The sequence below is a fragment of the Anguilla anguilla genome, chromosome 7, assembly GCF_013347855.1.
Source record: "Anguilla anguilla isolate fAngAng1 chromosome 7, fAngAng1.pri, whole genome shotgun sequence".
Taxonomy (NCBI): Eukaryota; Metazoa; Chordata; class Actinopteri; order Anguilliformes; family Anguillidae; genus Anguilla; species Anguilla anguilla.
This window is the reverse complement of record NC_049207.1, coordinates 46,339,930-46,357,117: the sequence shown is the minus strand read 5'-3', so window position 1 is coordinate 46,357,117 and position 17,188 is coordinate 46,339,930. Positions and strand designations below refer to the sequence as shown.

Below are 17,188 nucleotides of genomic sequence, written 5' to 3'. Positions count from 1 at the left end.
CTACCCCCGACTTCAAACCTATAAACCAGGGCTACTGAACTGGTAGACTGGAGGGCTGAACATGGCCAGTGTATTTTGGCTCTTTACCATACAGAGAAGAAAAAAAGTATTAAAGGTTTTTAAATAAGTATTATTTAGAAGCATCAAAATATTTACTGTGTCTGCGCTGTTTACTGTGTCTGCACTGTAAGAACACCTCCCACTGGTGACAGAATAATTACAATAGCTCCGTGTGCACCTGAAGAAAGCTTCTACTGAGTTTAAGCCTACACATGTACACATTGACCATGCTTTGTTTAGAACAGCATGTGGAAAAGGAATGACCCAAGCAGTTGAATAACACTGCTTTAAACAGTCGGCCCTGCAAAGATGCACATTATCTAGCATTTGGCATTACTGGGACAATCAGAATTTTTCCAGATGTGTTCTGTTTTTAAAAGACTGACTGTAATGTACAAAATAACCAGGATAAATTTCCAAGAATGGGTATGTCTCTCACTTGCACAAACATTGGCATTCTGCAAAGAGGTTCAATATATCCCCCTAAATTAGTACTGGTAAACTAAATAAGGAGCAGCAATGATTAAACTCAAAACGACCTAAAAATGAGCAATTTTCGTCTTTGTTTTTTTATAAACAAAGATCACGGAAAGAAATGATGAATTACACACAGACATCCGAGGCCTAATTTTTTGAGTAGTCTCATCATCTCACAAAGTCACACAGAAGTCATTTCTCTGGTTTACTTTTCCAAATTTATCCATTCACTAAAGAGAGAGCCTCAGTCAAGGAAAACCTTGCTCACATTAGAATCAGAGGGGGAAAAAAACCAGCGTGGAATGAATTACAGTAGCAGAGAGAGAGAAATGTACATGTCCTCCCCTCCATTCTTTCCATTAACAAAGACCTCTGCCACAACTCAACCTACACTAAAAATAAGAGTTCGGCATTGGGCGGCCAAGGGGTTTTTCTTGTTTCTCGGTTGTGTCCTCATTAAAACGTGGTTCTCTCTGTCCCTCTCTTTTTCTCTTGCCCTCTCTCACACACGCACACATACTCACACACAACTGTTTACGTTCAACAAAGACAACTTCAAATGGAAAAAAACCTCATTTTATGTTGTCTCTTATTTCAATGACCCTCAGAGAGCCATCTGACTTTTACATATATAGAAAATGTATCTTTTTTTTATAAATATATTTGAACCATTGAGGCTACATGTGAAACAAAGGCTAAATTACTGGTCTGGAACGTGGCTCTGACAACAGGCTGACCCCACGGTGCGGTTAGTCCCGGGTTCGACTGGGGAGAGGTGAGGTGGGGAGAAGTATTTGCGTGCCACTGCCCATGTATTTGAAGACTCTGACCACGGCTAATTTGAACGTGTCATTAGAAGAGGGTGAGGGGAGTGGGGTTTGGGGGGGGGGGTCTAAGGATCTGAGCTTGGACAGGCAAAGGCTTTAGGAAGCCACAGATTCCTGAAGACGTCGGCTCCATTATTTTGTTGTTGACTGCAGTCGCTGAAAGATTCCGAGGGTAGCAGTGTGGGGCTTTTACCATTCTGGGTGACCTCTGTAGTTATCACCTCATAAATCTTCCTTAACCTACCCACCCACCAGTGACTCTCTGTTTTTTACCTCAGAACCACACTATTTCCCTCACTGACTACACCCTACACCCCCTACCACCCCCCCCCCCCCCCCAACCCGCCAACCCCATACATGCAGTTACATATGTGTTTTCATAACTTTTGTACCTTTTAGAAGAACTCCCTGTTACTGCTATTTCTCTTCTACATCTTCTTAAAGTGTTTATATTAATAAAATGCATACTTGCTATTTACTTAAATTGCTTGTTTTACATACCGTCAGCTCATACAGGTGGACATTTTCAGGTTTAGCACCTTACCTCGGTGCCACATACAGGAAGTGGGTTTAACCTCTGTAGGTCACAGAAAAGGCTGCAGCTGGTTGGTTACGGCAATACAGGTAGCCTATAAGGGGCTGACTGTAAGCTTCTCTCATGAGCACTGATTTTAATACTCCAGAAAACAGAGCATGTTCACTTAAATTATCAAACTAAAGCAACAGTAACACTGCTGAGAGGAGACTTCTTTTCTATGGCTTTTAGGATCAAACTGTGAGGTCTTCCCCTGAATTTTATTTATAACCATTCAAAATCACCGCACAATTAGGCACACAACACAGTGCATCACTGCTCCACGTGTTTACAGCTAGCTAACCCAAGCCTGCTAACAGTTTTATAACCCAAGGGCAGTGTTTCTGTTTCTCTCTCTCTCTCTCTCCCTCTCTCTCATTACTGTACAGTCGTATGATATGAGCATGCATATGAATAACACAGTGACAGCGCGAGATTGACTTGTTTACTGGAAAAAAGCACCGACCACACTTCCTCCCAGGGAAACACATCACGCACAGTGGAACTCTTACCCACGACAAAGGATATTAATAGTCACAGCACAGCACAAAGATCCTTTCAAAAAATTATTTCAGGGTTGGGGTCAGTTGCATTTGAACATTTGTGACATTGCCAAAACACAAACACGCACACATGCACACACACACACACATGCACACACACACAGGGAAGTGAATGTCAAATTATTTATCTGACAAATTACATTTCCACATCATGTAATCTTAGGTTATTCACAAGAGTGACATTGAGAGGTGTGTTTTTTATGTAAATGTGTTTCATAGTCATTAATCTCTGGCTGGTAGAAATTCACAGAACACAGGGACATGTGGGACAAGGTGTCCCAAATGGGACAAATCACTTTTGGCTTAAATCCTTTTACCTCGCCCCTTTCCCGATCACAGAGTCACACACAGTCCCCTGTCCAACACAGTTATATCCCCATCAACGCCAAACCTATCCATCTCTCTGGCAGTAACCTTTTTTGTGTACCCACTGGGCTAAATGAGTCAACATAGCCATAAATCCTTGGGAAAGACCATCCAAGACGTCTGAGCAAGACATCCAACAACTGTGGGCTCACCAGCAAACAGGAGAAACCACATGTAGTCGCATGAAGACTAATCAGCGGTTTATCCAGCTGTACAAAACAAGCACTTTCAAATTCAAACTGATTTTAAACAGCACCCATGCAGGGCGGACCTCTGGTCCAGGGTTGTAAGAACAAGATTTTTGGCTGTCCACACCCTGCCTGACTTGGATCTGATGTAGAATTGCTAGAATCCCAAAGGTACAGTGCTATATATGATTGGCCAGATTTCCTTCAGAGTTAGGGGAGGGGGGTCCAGTTACTTTTCAATTCGCTCAGGACAAAGTGTCTGCTAAATACCACAACTGTAAATTGCAAATTGTTACAGCCAGTCAGGACTAACGGTCATCCTTCACTTAGAATTCTGGGCTTTGGAGTCAGACCTCAGACCTCGGCAGTTCATCCATATTCCTGCTGCACTGTAGTGTACTGACCCAGCCCTTTAAAGTAAAGGGTTCCATTTTTATTTTAAAGGACATATCTACTTCAATGAAAACGATAGTGTTATTCTCATAACTTGTTTCACACAATGCCAGACCCACAGTCTGTATCAGAGGATAAGCTACAATGCTTGAAAATGGTCCACCGCAAGGTATACCATGTTCACTGTATAATACACATAGTAACATCGCATTCAAAGCTTTCTTTCCTTCCACTCCAAATGATGAAAAGATGAAAAGAACTCCCTTTATTTTTACACAATGTGAACAAACAGTTCCACATTCTGTGACGTTATTTTTCATCGGTGGCCGAGTGGAGGAGGAGCGGGGAGAGCCCGGCCGCACTCGAGACGGGAAGGCTTTGTTCTTTTGTCGGGAGCGCCGGAGTGGAATGCGCTCGTTCAAAGGGGTTCTAAATCAACCGACAGACGGCGGAATTCCGCAGGAACAAACGGGGCACGAGTGATGGAGTGGCGTCGGTTACAAAGGGGGCCGAATACGGCATGGTCAACAGCCATACGGTCCACGGTAAACGCAACCCAACTCCACAAAAAAAGGTTAAATATTAACTGCCCTGGCTGCACAAAAAACCAGGTCCAAAACAAAAACATACTGACATATTTCGCCGCGGCTCTTTGAAAACTGAGGAGAGACCCGCCGCGCGTTTCTGAAAAGCAAATCTCCAGGCATCAATTATTGCCTGGCGACGCTGTTGCAACGTTTGTTTTTTCTCCCTGCAATCATTCAGCCTTATTTGCCAGCTTCAAAGACTCGCGTGTTCATTAATATCAGAGCAGAGGCACAATGTCTTGCGTGTTTCAGTGGATATTAGAAAGTTAAACAAAGACATGCTGGTGTACAAAAGAAAGCTAGATGCAAAACAGGCAAGCTCTGCCAATTCTGAAGAGAGACTCTGACTGCAACTAATGCCCAGTATTTTGTCTCTTCTAGTCGGGGTGGTGCTTGGGCGTTCCTGCTTTCCATAACATCTGAACTGTTAGACAAACTGGAGCAATCTGAACTCTCCCATTGGGTTGCATTACAGAGACGGTGGTTTGGAACAATTGGTCAAACATTTCCCTTCCTTGTCCTTTTTTGTTAGAAGACGGCCAGAACTAAGTTGCAAATGAGCCGTGTGTTTTTATATTTTGTTGTTTTCTCTCAAATCATCACACAGGATCTAACAGTTCTAGCCAGGCCAAACCACCACTCATCCTGATATTCGGTGCCGAAGCTCAGACAAAGGAGGGCAAGAAGACTTAACGACTTAAATTCTTATGAATAAACCGTGCAGGGATTTCCCATAACTACAGCAGGACTTGCAGAAAGTAGGCTATACTGTTCCCGAACAACCTGGTTACAACTTAAACCCCAGTACACAGAAATTCATTTGCATTTTAATTGAACTACAAAATTGGCACCTAGCAAGTGGACTTGTACTGAGAGTATACAAAAAGACACTGCGAAAACAGCGTCAACTCAAACGAAGGGGCATTCACTGTCCTAAATTATGAACAACTTCAATGCTACTCCTTTAGCCTAAGTTGTATTTTTTAATATAGTCAAAATGTAAAATCATAAAATTCTATTTTAAACTGGTGACCAAAAGGAGAAGACTGGCATAACATTAGTCCTCCCATTTGCCATGTTAAAACTAGCTGCAGATGAGATTAACCTATGGAAACTTAACCATGAGTCCAATGTACAACAGTCAAAAGATTGCCACAGCATTCAGTGTTACTTAATATACTGAAGAATTGCATGTATATGAGGTTCTTGATGTTTTACATCATTCCATGGGAATGAACACAAGTCAAAACACAAGCACAAACATGCATGTGCACACACACTCACAAAGCAGCACTAAAAAGAGATGATAGTTCTTCTTGGGTGAAGAACATTCAGTGATAATGTCACCTGCATACAACACAGCATTGTTGTAGGAAATATATGGAACCCTCTTCAGAAAAAAAATGATTCTTTTGCTTTTCTCCATAGGGGCGCCCTCCACTGGTAGGTGTGAAAAGCATGAAAGCTCCTTGATCGAACCATGTTGCCTAACAAAGAACCCTTGAACTAGTGCCCAGAGGCACTGCCATGCTGAAATAGGAAAGGGCCTTCCCCAAACTGTTGGGGATTAACATAATTGTCTATAATGTGGTTGTATGCTGTAGAATTAGAATTTGCCTTCAGTGGAACTAAGGGGCCTTCCCCAAACCTTGAAAAACAGCCCCAGACTAAGGGTTGTCCAGATACTTTTGGACATAGTATTCCTTAATAAAAAGTAGGATACTACCTCAATCGCTGTTAGCGGACAGGCGGCACACGGGCATTCATCCGGTGCTTGAAACACTCCTTCGCCGACTGCAGGCACACAACCGTTAAGTCAGAACCCTTTTGAAGTTCAGGTCAAGAATTTCATCAGACTTTGATAAAACTTTAATAAAAATCTTGGCGACAGCTTTCGTCAGTTCGGCTCTGATAGTGACACACCACTTCACGGTTCTTGGACACCGTCCTGGGTTCTTGCGAGTTAGAGAGACAGCCAGAGCTACTCAGTTTGTTAGGAACTTCTTCCCTGAATATGCCACATAAGTAGGGAGCCTACTAGATAAATATCGCGGAACTGTAGCTCGCAAGCTAGCCGCATTCATTAAATATTGGCTGAATTAGCAAAACTGTCATCACTGGTCAAAGCAACTCTCAGGCTACACGTGTTCCTGGCTGGTAACTATCTATCTAACTAGCCAACATGCTGCGTTTTTCTGCAGCTTATTAACCACTGTTACCACTTAGACAAATCTTTGAGGCAGCCAAACAGTCAATCATTATCAGGCAAGTTCTCTGTCCTTGATGTGTAAAGCACTGTGTAGGGTACAAAAAAGCCATTTGTACCTGAAGTCTTGTTCTTGAAACGTGTCCGGTATGCAGCACTATCTGTAATTACTTCATTGCGCTTTAGGTAGGTACGCTTCCTAGTACTCAGCCGTCGTCAATTCATATTTACGTTAACAACTTCCGCTCTATTCTCTGGGTTTATGTTGGACATCGCCAGAGAGAGGGCTGGACAGAAAAGGCAGATATGATTTTTAACGAGTTGCGCGAAAGTGTGGAAGTCTTTCATAGCATCCATATAGGTCCACCAAAACTATTAAAAAACCAAAAGTATTTATAAATTTGAAAGCAACAAAAATACATATGAAAATAATATTAATAATAGTACAGGTTGTATGACATAACACTTGAATTATGTTGATAAAATCTTGGAATGCCCCTAATGTTCTAAGGGGATATTTTCAAATAGGCCTAATAAATTGCATTTTTTCCCTTTCATTTCCTGACGCCAACCCATAGTGTTTTCATGTTTTGTTTGTCCATAAATTAAATGAATAGGCTACAAATGGAGAACAGGGCGCCAGGTCCTTGGCACGAGCTGTGGTACGATAGCAGTTGCCTCCTAAAGAGGCAGTTTTATTCCCAGGGTCCGTTTTATTGACTTTCATGCATTGTGTAGCTTGTTGTCCCATTTTTGTTTCAGTTTTCCTGTTGCTATACCCACTATAGATCTAGCCCTATTTGGATCTTTCATCTTACACAGCAGTGGCATTAGTCCGGTTTCTGCGTTGCATAAGCCTACGCATGTTTAGGGTGAAGGGGGTTTGGTAATAAGACCAACGACACCGCCGTTTATAAACATTAAATTGTGAATAAAGAGTAAATAAATCAACTTTAAAATGACATTCTTGTTAGTAGCGGTATTGACCGGTGGTTCCCAACCTTAGTCGTGGGGCCCTCCTGTGCACCCTGGTTTTTATTCCAACAACAATTGCAATCCCAGAATTTAAATAAGATGGAAAAAAAATTTTTAATTAGGTGCTTTTCGGTGCATGAAAGAACTTAAACACATGTTCAACAACCTAATCACCTTATTGTTTCGCCTCAGTCTTTAATTTGATCTGTAAAATTATTCTTATATCTCTTTTTCTGCAATTGTTCGCAAAATAGCAGAGTAAGCACAATGTGAGCATGTGATCTTTTTTCTTCATGGCATGCATGGCTACTTCTGATATAAAGTGGCTTAAGAGAGTAAATAATCCCCCGAAACATGAAAAGCACCTAATTAACAAAAATGAACAGCTTGTTAAAACCCTGTGATTGCAAATGTGGTTGGAACAGAAACCAGCATACACAGGGTGGCCCCAGGGCCAAGGCTGAGAACCACTGGTATAGACAACATAAAGATGTGTATGCTTTGAATGCGTATGCCGCAATTTTATGCATTTTACATTGTGCTTTAATTTTACGTGTGAAGTGTTCTGGACAGGTGCCACCTCACGTCATAACATCGGTGTGTAATGGCAGGCTGAAACTCAAAACAGGACGGAATCCTTGACTCGTACTGGTGTGGGGGAGTTTCTCACGTCAGGCTCCGTTCCCCTGTGGTGGTCACTTGGAGATAGGAGGAACAGCCGAGGCCGAACAGTCCGGTCTTCGGGGACGGGGGACGACGGGGTGTGAGCACCACCAAAGACAAAACAACCCCGGCCGAAAGACGCAACAAGCCCCCCGGAGCTGGGCTCGGAGTCGCAGCAGGAGACACGTCGGTTTGGCGTTGTTTTGGAACACCGTCGATTCTATCAGTCATTTCGACGAATGCTGGGTCTTTGCCCAAGGGTGGACCCGTGGAGCAGCAGTGGTGGCAAGATTATTATCTCCCAGGTAGACAAGCATGCTACAGAGTTCAAAGGTCACATGTATCCAGGTTTTAAATCTTATTCTGGTTTTTTGATGCAGGGTATGTGATTGACATTTACTTTGAAGTTTGTAGTTAAAAGTCTGCAATATAAAGTCTTTTTTTGTGGTTAAAACACATATATTCAATTTCAGAACCCAAAAGGCAAATGTGTTAGCCAACAAAATCATCTGTGGAGTAACAGGCCTACTGCAGAAGTGTTTTAATGTTTCAAATTACATTTTACTAGAAAGTCTGTAGTTTCTTTTTTTCTAGTGGTATTCTGCATTATTGTGTCATTCAAAGCATCTGTTAGCCTGTCATCTATCAAATACTTTAAACAATGTACTCTTATGAAGAAAACATTTGTGTAATATGACATATGACAGTTATTAAGTTTGTTTAAGCCATATATTGTTTGGTAATTAAATAATGTTAAAGCAATTGGTGTCACACCACATTAAAAAAGCAACTTTTTTGGTGTCACTACCTTTTTTGACTCCAATGTTTCCCTGCAGACTGCTGTTCTGTGCCATAAGTACTGATTTATTTTCAGACACCTTTATCTAGACTGACATACAGATGTTACATTTTTATATACTTTCAGTATACACAGCTGGATAACTTAAAGAAATAATTCAAGCAAGCGTCAAGCTCAAAGGCACTGGGAGTTGAATCTACACCTCCTGATTTACAAGCCCAGCTTCCTAACCACCATGCTACAGTGTTACTTAGGGATGGTTGTCAGTGCAAAGGATGATGGGAATGATGTGAGCAGACACAAGCATTTTGTGTAGAATTTGGAAGTATTCCTTATAGGCAGATGTGAATAATGACTGAGATATACCTGTGACCAGTCAAGCCTGCTACCATAAACTTTATTCAACAATGGCACATGAATAGGACAACTCCACTGATAATAATAATAATAATAATAATGATGATGATGATGAGGTTTGATAATAATCATAATAATAATAATATCTTATAGTCATTTTCTCCTATTCAAAACACTTCACAAGTGATGAAAAATTGAGAAGTAGAAAATGATCTGAATATAATATATAATCAGAATAATGGATAAAGGACTAAAATACTGGCTGGCTGCAGCGAGAGGAGATCACTGGCTGCTCTTTGATGACAAACCCAAGGGCAGGTGACCGCGCTGCTGCGCACCACGACACATGGAGTGGAAACAACAGCATTAAAGCCCCCGCTCTGAATATGCATGAGCTCGGCGGGCATTTTGAGCCCCCGACCCTCCATCCCGAAACGCTCGCTGTGTACTCTGGCGTTGGGGCTGAGCTGGGACCTGCGGAAGGCCAGCTAGGTCCCCAACCCTAAGTTATGGATGGTCACACTTGGGGTTTATCGTGCGTTTCCCCCCTTGGCTGAGGTGGAGCCTCCTGGCTAGTGGAGTGAACATCTCGAACCCGAAACCTTTGCGAGAGCCGTCGATCCGCCCGGGAGCTGAAATTGGAAATGTGATTTTCTGCGGATTTCTTATAAATTCCAAATTGATGCCAGTTTCATTTTTCATGTATATGTTTTTTTTATTCTTACTCTGGGGCTTGTTGTTCCCTGTTCACTGCCCCCAAAATGAAGCTCTTGTCATAATTATTCATGAAGAGAGGAACTCCGCTCCGCGCCTGCCATCTAATGGAGCAGCGACAAAACAGCAGCGGGAACGCCAGGCAGCAGTCAAAATCAGACAGACAAGAAACAGGGCAGGCCTGCGGAAAAGATTATTCTGCTGAAGCCACTTCAAATGGTCTATTTACTTTTAATTTTGAATAAATTTGCTGATTTTCAGGCAGTAAAAGACCTACTTTAAACTTCTTTAGTCTTCGCTGTTTTCCCAGAGAGGATGGATAAGAGTACAGTTAATACACCTTCTTCTGTGGTCGCAAACTTTCACAGTAATGAGCCATCCCAGGAGGTCAAAACAGTTCATAGACAAAGGTCATAACTGAACACTAGGAATCCACACGCTCACAGAGTGAGAAAAAAACGTCTAATAACAGAACATGACATCTACCATGCAGAGAAAACCTTAAGGACAGAGAAGAAACAGAAGAGGTTAAAGCAACTGTCTTCTGTCATAGACTTCTGAAAACAACATTTTGCATGTGTTTGTGTGTCTAGTAATAAGAAACAGTGGTTTTGAAATATATATATCTAAAATTAAATATACCAGAGCTTATTTTTGAAAAAGTACACAGTATAAATCAAAGGAGGTTATGTTGATGTTATACAATGCCCTTGTTAGACCGTACTTAAGAGTATTGTGTGTCATTCTGGGTACCACAGATGCCACTAAAAACACAGAAGTGCAACAACATTGGTTCCTGGTATGAAATGCAGAGGTTACAAGAAATGACTCCAGCTAGCCAGTCTCTTCAGGTTTACCTTTAGTATTTAAATTGGAGGGAATTTAACTGAGGTTCATGAATCCACATAAATATCAGGATGTCTTTTCACAGAGTTGTCCACATGTGGATCAGCTGGCCAGACTATGTAGTAGAGGCAGAGGCCCTTGAGGTGTTCAAGTCTAGGTTTGACAAAGTTCTGGATACTCTTTAGTCTGTAGGTAAATGGGAAGCCTAAGGAGGCTGTTCTCCTCATTATGTATTCTTATGTTCTTATGTTCTAGGTGGGCTGAATGACCTGTTCTCCTCATTATGTTTTTTTATGTTCTCACTGTATGTTCTAGAGCTGCTGAATAGCCTGTTCTCCTCATTATGTATTCTTATGTTTTTAAGTTCTAGATGAACTGGATGACCTGTTCTCCTCATTATGTTTTTTTTTTTGTTTTTTTTTAAATGTTCTTATGTTCTAGTTGGGCAGAATGGCCTGTTCTCTTCATTATGTATTCTTTTGCTTTTATGTTCATCTGAAAGTTCACTTATATTCGCTGACATGTGTTGTGGTGAAGTCTCCGGAAGGCAGCCAGGATAAACTAAGCGTGCCAAGGAGTGCACGAGAGAGTCAGGGCTTCGCATGCCTCTGCAAATTCGGGCATTTTGGAAAAGTGCTATATAAATACAATGATTCATTCATTCATTCATTCAGTTGTTCCCTCTGACACAGGCCCCAGGAGACCTGGGCCACGCCCCAACACCCCAGCGTGGCACAGGTGCAGTGAGGGGCTGAGACCGCCAAGCTTTACCGTCATGTACCACCACACTGCTGCCAGTTAGACAGGATCCTTCTCTGTGGCTAATTTTACCCAGCATGCTCCACTTGACGGCATGCAGGCATTCTGGCTTTCCGCTCGCTTCACAGTCACACCCACTCCTCAGGGTCTCTCTGCCTTTGGTGGGGTAGAGAGGGTCATGGGGCCTGGCGCATTCAGGGAGAGTAGAAGGGTCACTTTCAGGAGGGTGTTCATTTTAACAAATAATGTCATGAATGAATGAAATCTTTGCTTCCAGAGACTTCGGTTATTTTAGGTCATTTTATATCATCATTAAAAGCCCCACAAACCCACTCCTCTGTTTCTTCTCTAGTTTAATTTAACTCAAGTTTATAAACTAATTGGACAGAAAATGATCCCACTGAATCCAGGGGAAATTTTTTTGGCGTATCAGCGTCAGCCAAAAACCAAACTTGGCTGATATTTTGTGTTTTTTAATTTCAACGTGCTGCTCATTTTTCCTTCTGACCAGTCCTATGTAAAATACCACACTTTTAAAACTGCAAGTACAAATCACTATTTAATAACATCATTACAGGCATAAATTGTGGTCCATATGAAATTAAATGTTACACACACAAACACACACAAATACAGACACACACACTGAGGATAATGCTACATAATGTACATTTAACAGCTTATTCTTTCTGTTCTTCGCCTTCTCCCCCCTCCTCTTCAAGTTTGCAATCAACATAAACATTATGAAAGCCAAGGCAGGAAAAGCATCTCGCACCGCAGATTTCTAGTCATATTGGCTTTTTTATAGGCTTAACGTGCAGTGGCAGTTGCAAAGAGTGCGCAGAACTGGATGTAGCGTGTCAAACATATATATGTGTACTCGGTAGCTGTCATATACTGCAGGGGTCCCAAATCCTCACCCTGGACTAGTCCCCTTTAGGACTTACATTTCAGTTTGGAATGGAAACCAGCATGTGCAGGGGTGCCCCTGGACCAGGACTGGGGAAACCCCGTTTTACTCAGGCACATAGAAACACAGAGCGGTGCTGTGGTAAATAAGCTGTCAGTGAGAGTGCCTGGCCTCTTCATAATGTGACAGACTCTTCAAACTCTCGCAAACCTGGGTCCCCTCTGAGATAGAGAGGCACTAGGAGGTAAGTGTGCTGTAGTACAGCGTGCCGGCATTCAAAGTCTACACTGGCCCTGAAGCATACTTTACTGTAGCACACTACCTGTGAGGAGAGTTTGTGCAGTGGGATAAGTATGGGGGGGTGGGGTGCAGGGTTAAGAGGGGTGGTGGCCAGCATTGTGGTCTCAGTCAATTCCAAAAAAAATTATTTGAAATTAATTTATCACTAAAAAAAAGAAATGTCCATAACGTTCTATTTCCTGTCCCCAATAATGAACAGATTTTCAATTAATTTCCTGGAATTGAGCACAACTGCAGTGGGTGGGTGACCTTCTCTCAGAACCAGAACTCTGAGATGAAGACATTGACTTTGACGATGTTTTGGTGGGAGACAGCACCCGATGTCACGTAGTTCATGGCCAGCTTCAGGGCGATGTCCACCGGCCCGGTGATGGGCTTCACCTGTCGCACCACACCTGGAAATGAGCACAAGGAGACACTAGTACCTCCTGTAATGACCAGAGACACTTCCTGTAATGACCAGAAACACTTCTTGTGATGACCAGAAGCACTTCCTATGATGGCCAGAGACATTTCCTGTATTGATCAGAAACACTTCCTGTAATGACCAGAAGCTCTTCCTATGATGGCCAGAGACACTTCCTGTATTGATCAGAAAGACTTCCTGTAATGACCACACACACAATAAGAGCAGGGCTGTACAACTCCAGACCTTGAGGGCAGGGTGTATGTTGATTCCACACACACTTTCAAGTTCCAACTAACTTTTTAAAACATGCCAATGCTGGTTCACTCCTGTATCACACTTAGTAAAAACATCTCAGACACATGTGCAGCCTACAGCTGTAGCTTGTTACGCTATCAAAAGAGTCAGATAAAATAAAAACAGTTGGGCTAATTAAATAATTGAGAGCAAAAGTTTGCATGAAATACCAAAACAGCCCTCGTTCATTTATTTATTTATCTCCTGGGGCTTTTAAAATGACAGACTGTTTTGAAACAGGAAAGTTTCAGAAATGCATGTTTACCATTATTCAGACAGGCAGCCTTGGTTGTGACTGGTTTAGACAAAGGGTAATCATCAGGTTAAATGAGGAATTACTGATGCTTTTTCAGATATCTGCTTTTTGTTTCTTCATCTCACTGTTTTGACCCTTCCCCCCCACCCCGGGGACCCCCACACCTCCACATCATGGCCCTGTGGTGAAAACAAAACACCACAACCAAGACTTGAGCATGACACAACCCTCAAAGAATTTGCTGGAAGCCCTTTTTAAGTGAACATGCGATTACAGAGACAGAGAGAAACTCTTATGTTTATACTGTCTGTCATCAGCCCCTTTTCTCTGTGAGACTCATGCTGGTGACAATTCAGCTTAGTGCTGTTTGAACAGCCATCACCAGAGCAGAGTCACTTCATGGTGCTCTGACTTCTCCATCCTCCCTCTCTTTTTCTCTCCGTCTATCTCGTCTTTCCTCCCTCCATCTCTCTCTCTCACTCTCTCCACTTCTCTATGCAGTCAGGTGTATAAAATGGCACGAAGGCGGCAGCCAGTTCTCGTTCTTAATCCACACAGGCATTGAACGCACTGGCCTTCTGTCACTCCAGTACACTACATGATTTTAAAAAGCGGCGTTATGAAAAAGTGATTCTATCATGCGGCAAACGGAAAAAAAAACAACCGACAGAGCTACGTCACACCCACATCCTGTAAAAGCCAGGGAGGATCACTTGACGGCTTGTGAAAATCCAAGCCATGTTGGGGATCTGCTGGGGAGAGGGGGTTGTTGACAGACAGACACAGGCCAGTCCCGCTACATTCTCATCCTCATCAGGGCTGCAGTCTGCATCCAGCCAATCAGCATACGGCCAATGAGCATCCAGTCAGCCTCGTTGGGACAGGAGGGTAAATCAGGGAGGGGCCGGTGCAGTGGGGCTGAAGTCATGCAACGAACGTTGCCTAGACTTTCCATTCGCCATCCATCTTTAAATCGAGCGAGCTTCGAATGGGCTTCCTTGACTTGATCAATATGGCACTGATCGCAAGGATAAGCATCTGTCTGCTGTAAGACCAGCATTGCAACTTCTTTTTGTGTTCTGAATTTCTGTTGTGTAGAGATACTCTTAAGAGCAGAGAAAAACTAAAGGAGGTTTTACTGTTCCTGAACTACGAGCACCAATTAAAGGGGAAACTCTTCATGAACCTTGGTTCAAAGACTCAGAGAGGGCTGCAGCGATGTTCTGAATTTTAGAAGGGAAAATAAATGGCTCTCGTGCTGATTTGAGAGAACACTGAGATGACCTGGAAGTGAAGGTGAACCACGTGAGTCAGTTTTAGGATACGTATGAGGAAATGGCAGACAACCAACAAGAGGCTGATTGTATCTTATCCGACATTGGCTCTTCTCTGCTCTATGTTATGATAGAGGCCTTGAAATAAATTCACATGCTGATACTAAATTAATCCAAAGATCATAAGAGAGGAGCAACTGGCCAAAGAAGTCACAAGGACAACAACATATAAAATAAGTGATCAGACAGGCTTCGTACACACTTCTTTGACAATAATATAAGTTCAGTTTCTAACCTCAGTATTACAGTTTTTAGTTGGAGTTTGATACTTTTGCTTTGACAGGAACCAAAGTAAGTAAGCAATTAGTCTACAGTCCAGTGAATCTGTACATTATCTTGTGGTTGACTGACTTCCAGTAACTTCAAGGTCCAAGGTAAGGTAAGCATCAACAGAAGATGGCCAACATGAACAGAGCCCTCTCATGGCCAAATGCTAGAAATGCATACTCCACCTTCGGATCAAACACACAGCTGCTCCACACAACCCCGCATCGGAAAATAGCTTTAAAATGACACGTTTAACAGTAGGGGAATCACCACAGAAACAAAACAGAAAGAAAAGGCAACCAGGCCATTTGTCATCTGCTATGGTCTGGAGGGCTGCAATACTGAAGGCTTACAAGTAGACGATGCACATCTGTTTCCAGAGGTTTTCATGGTTAATCCAGCCCATGCCCTCTGGGAACGGAAAGCGTGTGACAGAATCTGAAATGACCTGGCTCCACACCGAAACAAACTGTGATCTTTGATCGGCCTCACCGCAATGTCATAATGACATGGCCATTCCGCGCTACATAGTTAAGCGAAAGCAAACTCTGGATGGGTTTGCCATGGAACATGTGGTGTTCTAGTCCGCTGTAAGAAAACTACTTCATGTTGACCTCTGTGGATTGGTTTTGGGGGTGGCAGGCGGTGCCCTTTCTTGTGTATGTGTATCACCTGACCTCCTCTTTCTACATGCCCTTTGCTTATGCAGCTGGCTGGGTTTTCAAAACAGCTCTCCACCACACCAGAGGGATATGAACATTGTTCGGACCCTTAGAGCACAGCCGAGTGGTTGGCTATTTTAAGGATGCCAGGCGATGACTCACAGTTGTGGTCCTCCTTCATTGCCCACTGCGGGTCTCTGGTGGAATGGAACACTGTGAAGACAGCGGCAGTCTCGCAGTATTCTACCGTGACATCATCGCAGCCAAAGAATGTCACTGACTAGACACCTTGATGGAACTGGGAAGACTGAAGCACAGATTCTATACGCTCACCAGATACTGTGATGTCACAGACAGGCTTTTTGGGCATTCGTGAAAAGTGGTAGACAGAGGTTCACCTTTACCTAGAGGAGATGGACAGAGGTTCACCATTACCCACTGTGCTGCCAGGAAGGGAGATGGTGCTTTCTCCACCAGGGGACAGCACCAGCCCTACACACAGGCCGGGGAAGGCAACTGGGGCTTACTGAAATTAGCCCAGCTCCTTACTGTTGCCTAATCATTGGGCCACATAAAAGGGCTTTGCTCTTTGCTCTGAGGAGGCTTCTTCTCTATGGCTGCTGGAGGTTTCTGTTGGACTTTTTTGACCTGTGTTGGCCTGTGAAGTTTCTTTGGTTAATAGTTTCATCATTCTTGGTTTAAAAAGACAGTTTAAAAAGTTTTGCTGTTTTCAGTTCTTGCTCTAATAAAAAGCAGTACACCAATTATCTGTTTGCACTGATTCTGTCTGTTCATCACATGATACAGTGGCCACCCCCAGCCCTGCATCGCACCACCAGGTTTTAATGACTAGAATTCCGCAAAACCAGGCCAATGTCGTCAATCTGACTGTCCTCAGACAAATGTCATGCGAGAAATATTTGTGCTTTTTTTTGATAAATGCAAAAACTGTTTTTGTTGAAAAGACAAAGAGGTCTCTGGAGACTGGAGTGTACAAGTGTGAGTACACTCCACCCAAACCGCAGAGAGGGAAGGAGTGTAAATGAGCGCCCCAACAGTTCTGCTGAAGCCTCCCAATTGTTCATTCAGAAGCTCAAACTATAATGGTATACATGAACCTTCAGTCTCCCATTGCTAGATCTCTTCCACATCTTGATTCCTCATTGGCACGTATTTCAATACAAGATTTTAATACAATAAATGAACTAGGTCTCCACGCAAGGATGTTGGATGAAGATCTGATAAAGTTTTATGTCTACAATTTGTGAAAATGTAGGGCAAGCCTATATTTGCTGTTGGAAGTGGTAAGGGGGTATTACCTGCTTACAAACACACACACACCTGCGTGTGCAGGCACGCACGCACACACATATACACACATACACAAGCACACACACAATAA

The 17,188-nt window shown here is 42.8% G+C and overlaps 1 protein-coding gene across 1 annotated transcript in view; it reads right to left on the bottom strand.

Moving 5' to 3' along the window:
• Positions 1 to 11,900: 11,900 nt before the first annotated feature.
• The window catches only part of fbln1 (fibulin 1), a 28,526-nt gene continuing 23,238 nt past the window's right edge, over positions 11,901 to 17,188 (bottom strand). Inside the window, exon 17 of the mRNA XM_035424664.1 lies at positions 11,901 to 12,959. Within this exon, the coding sequence (XP_035280555.1) occupies positions 12,820 to 12,959 (140 nt within the window). The 3' untranslated portion in view covers positions 11,901 to 12,819. The remainder of the gene's footprint in view (positions 12,960 to 17,188) is intronic.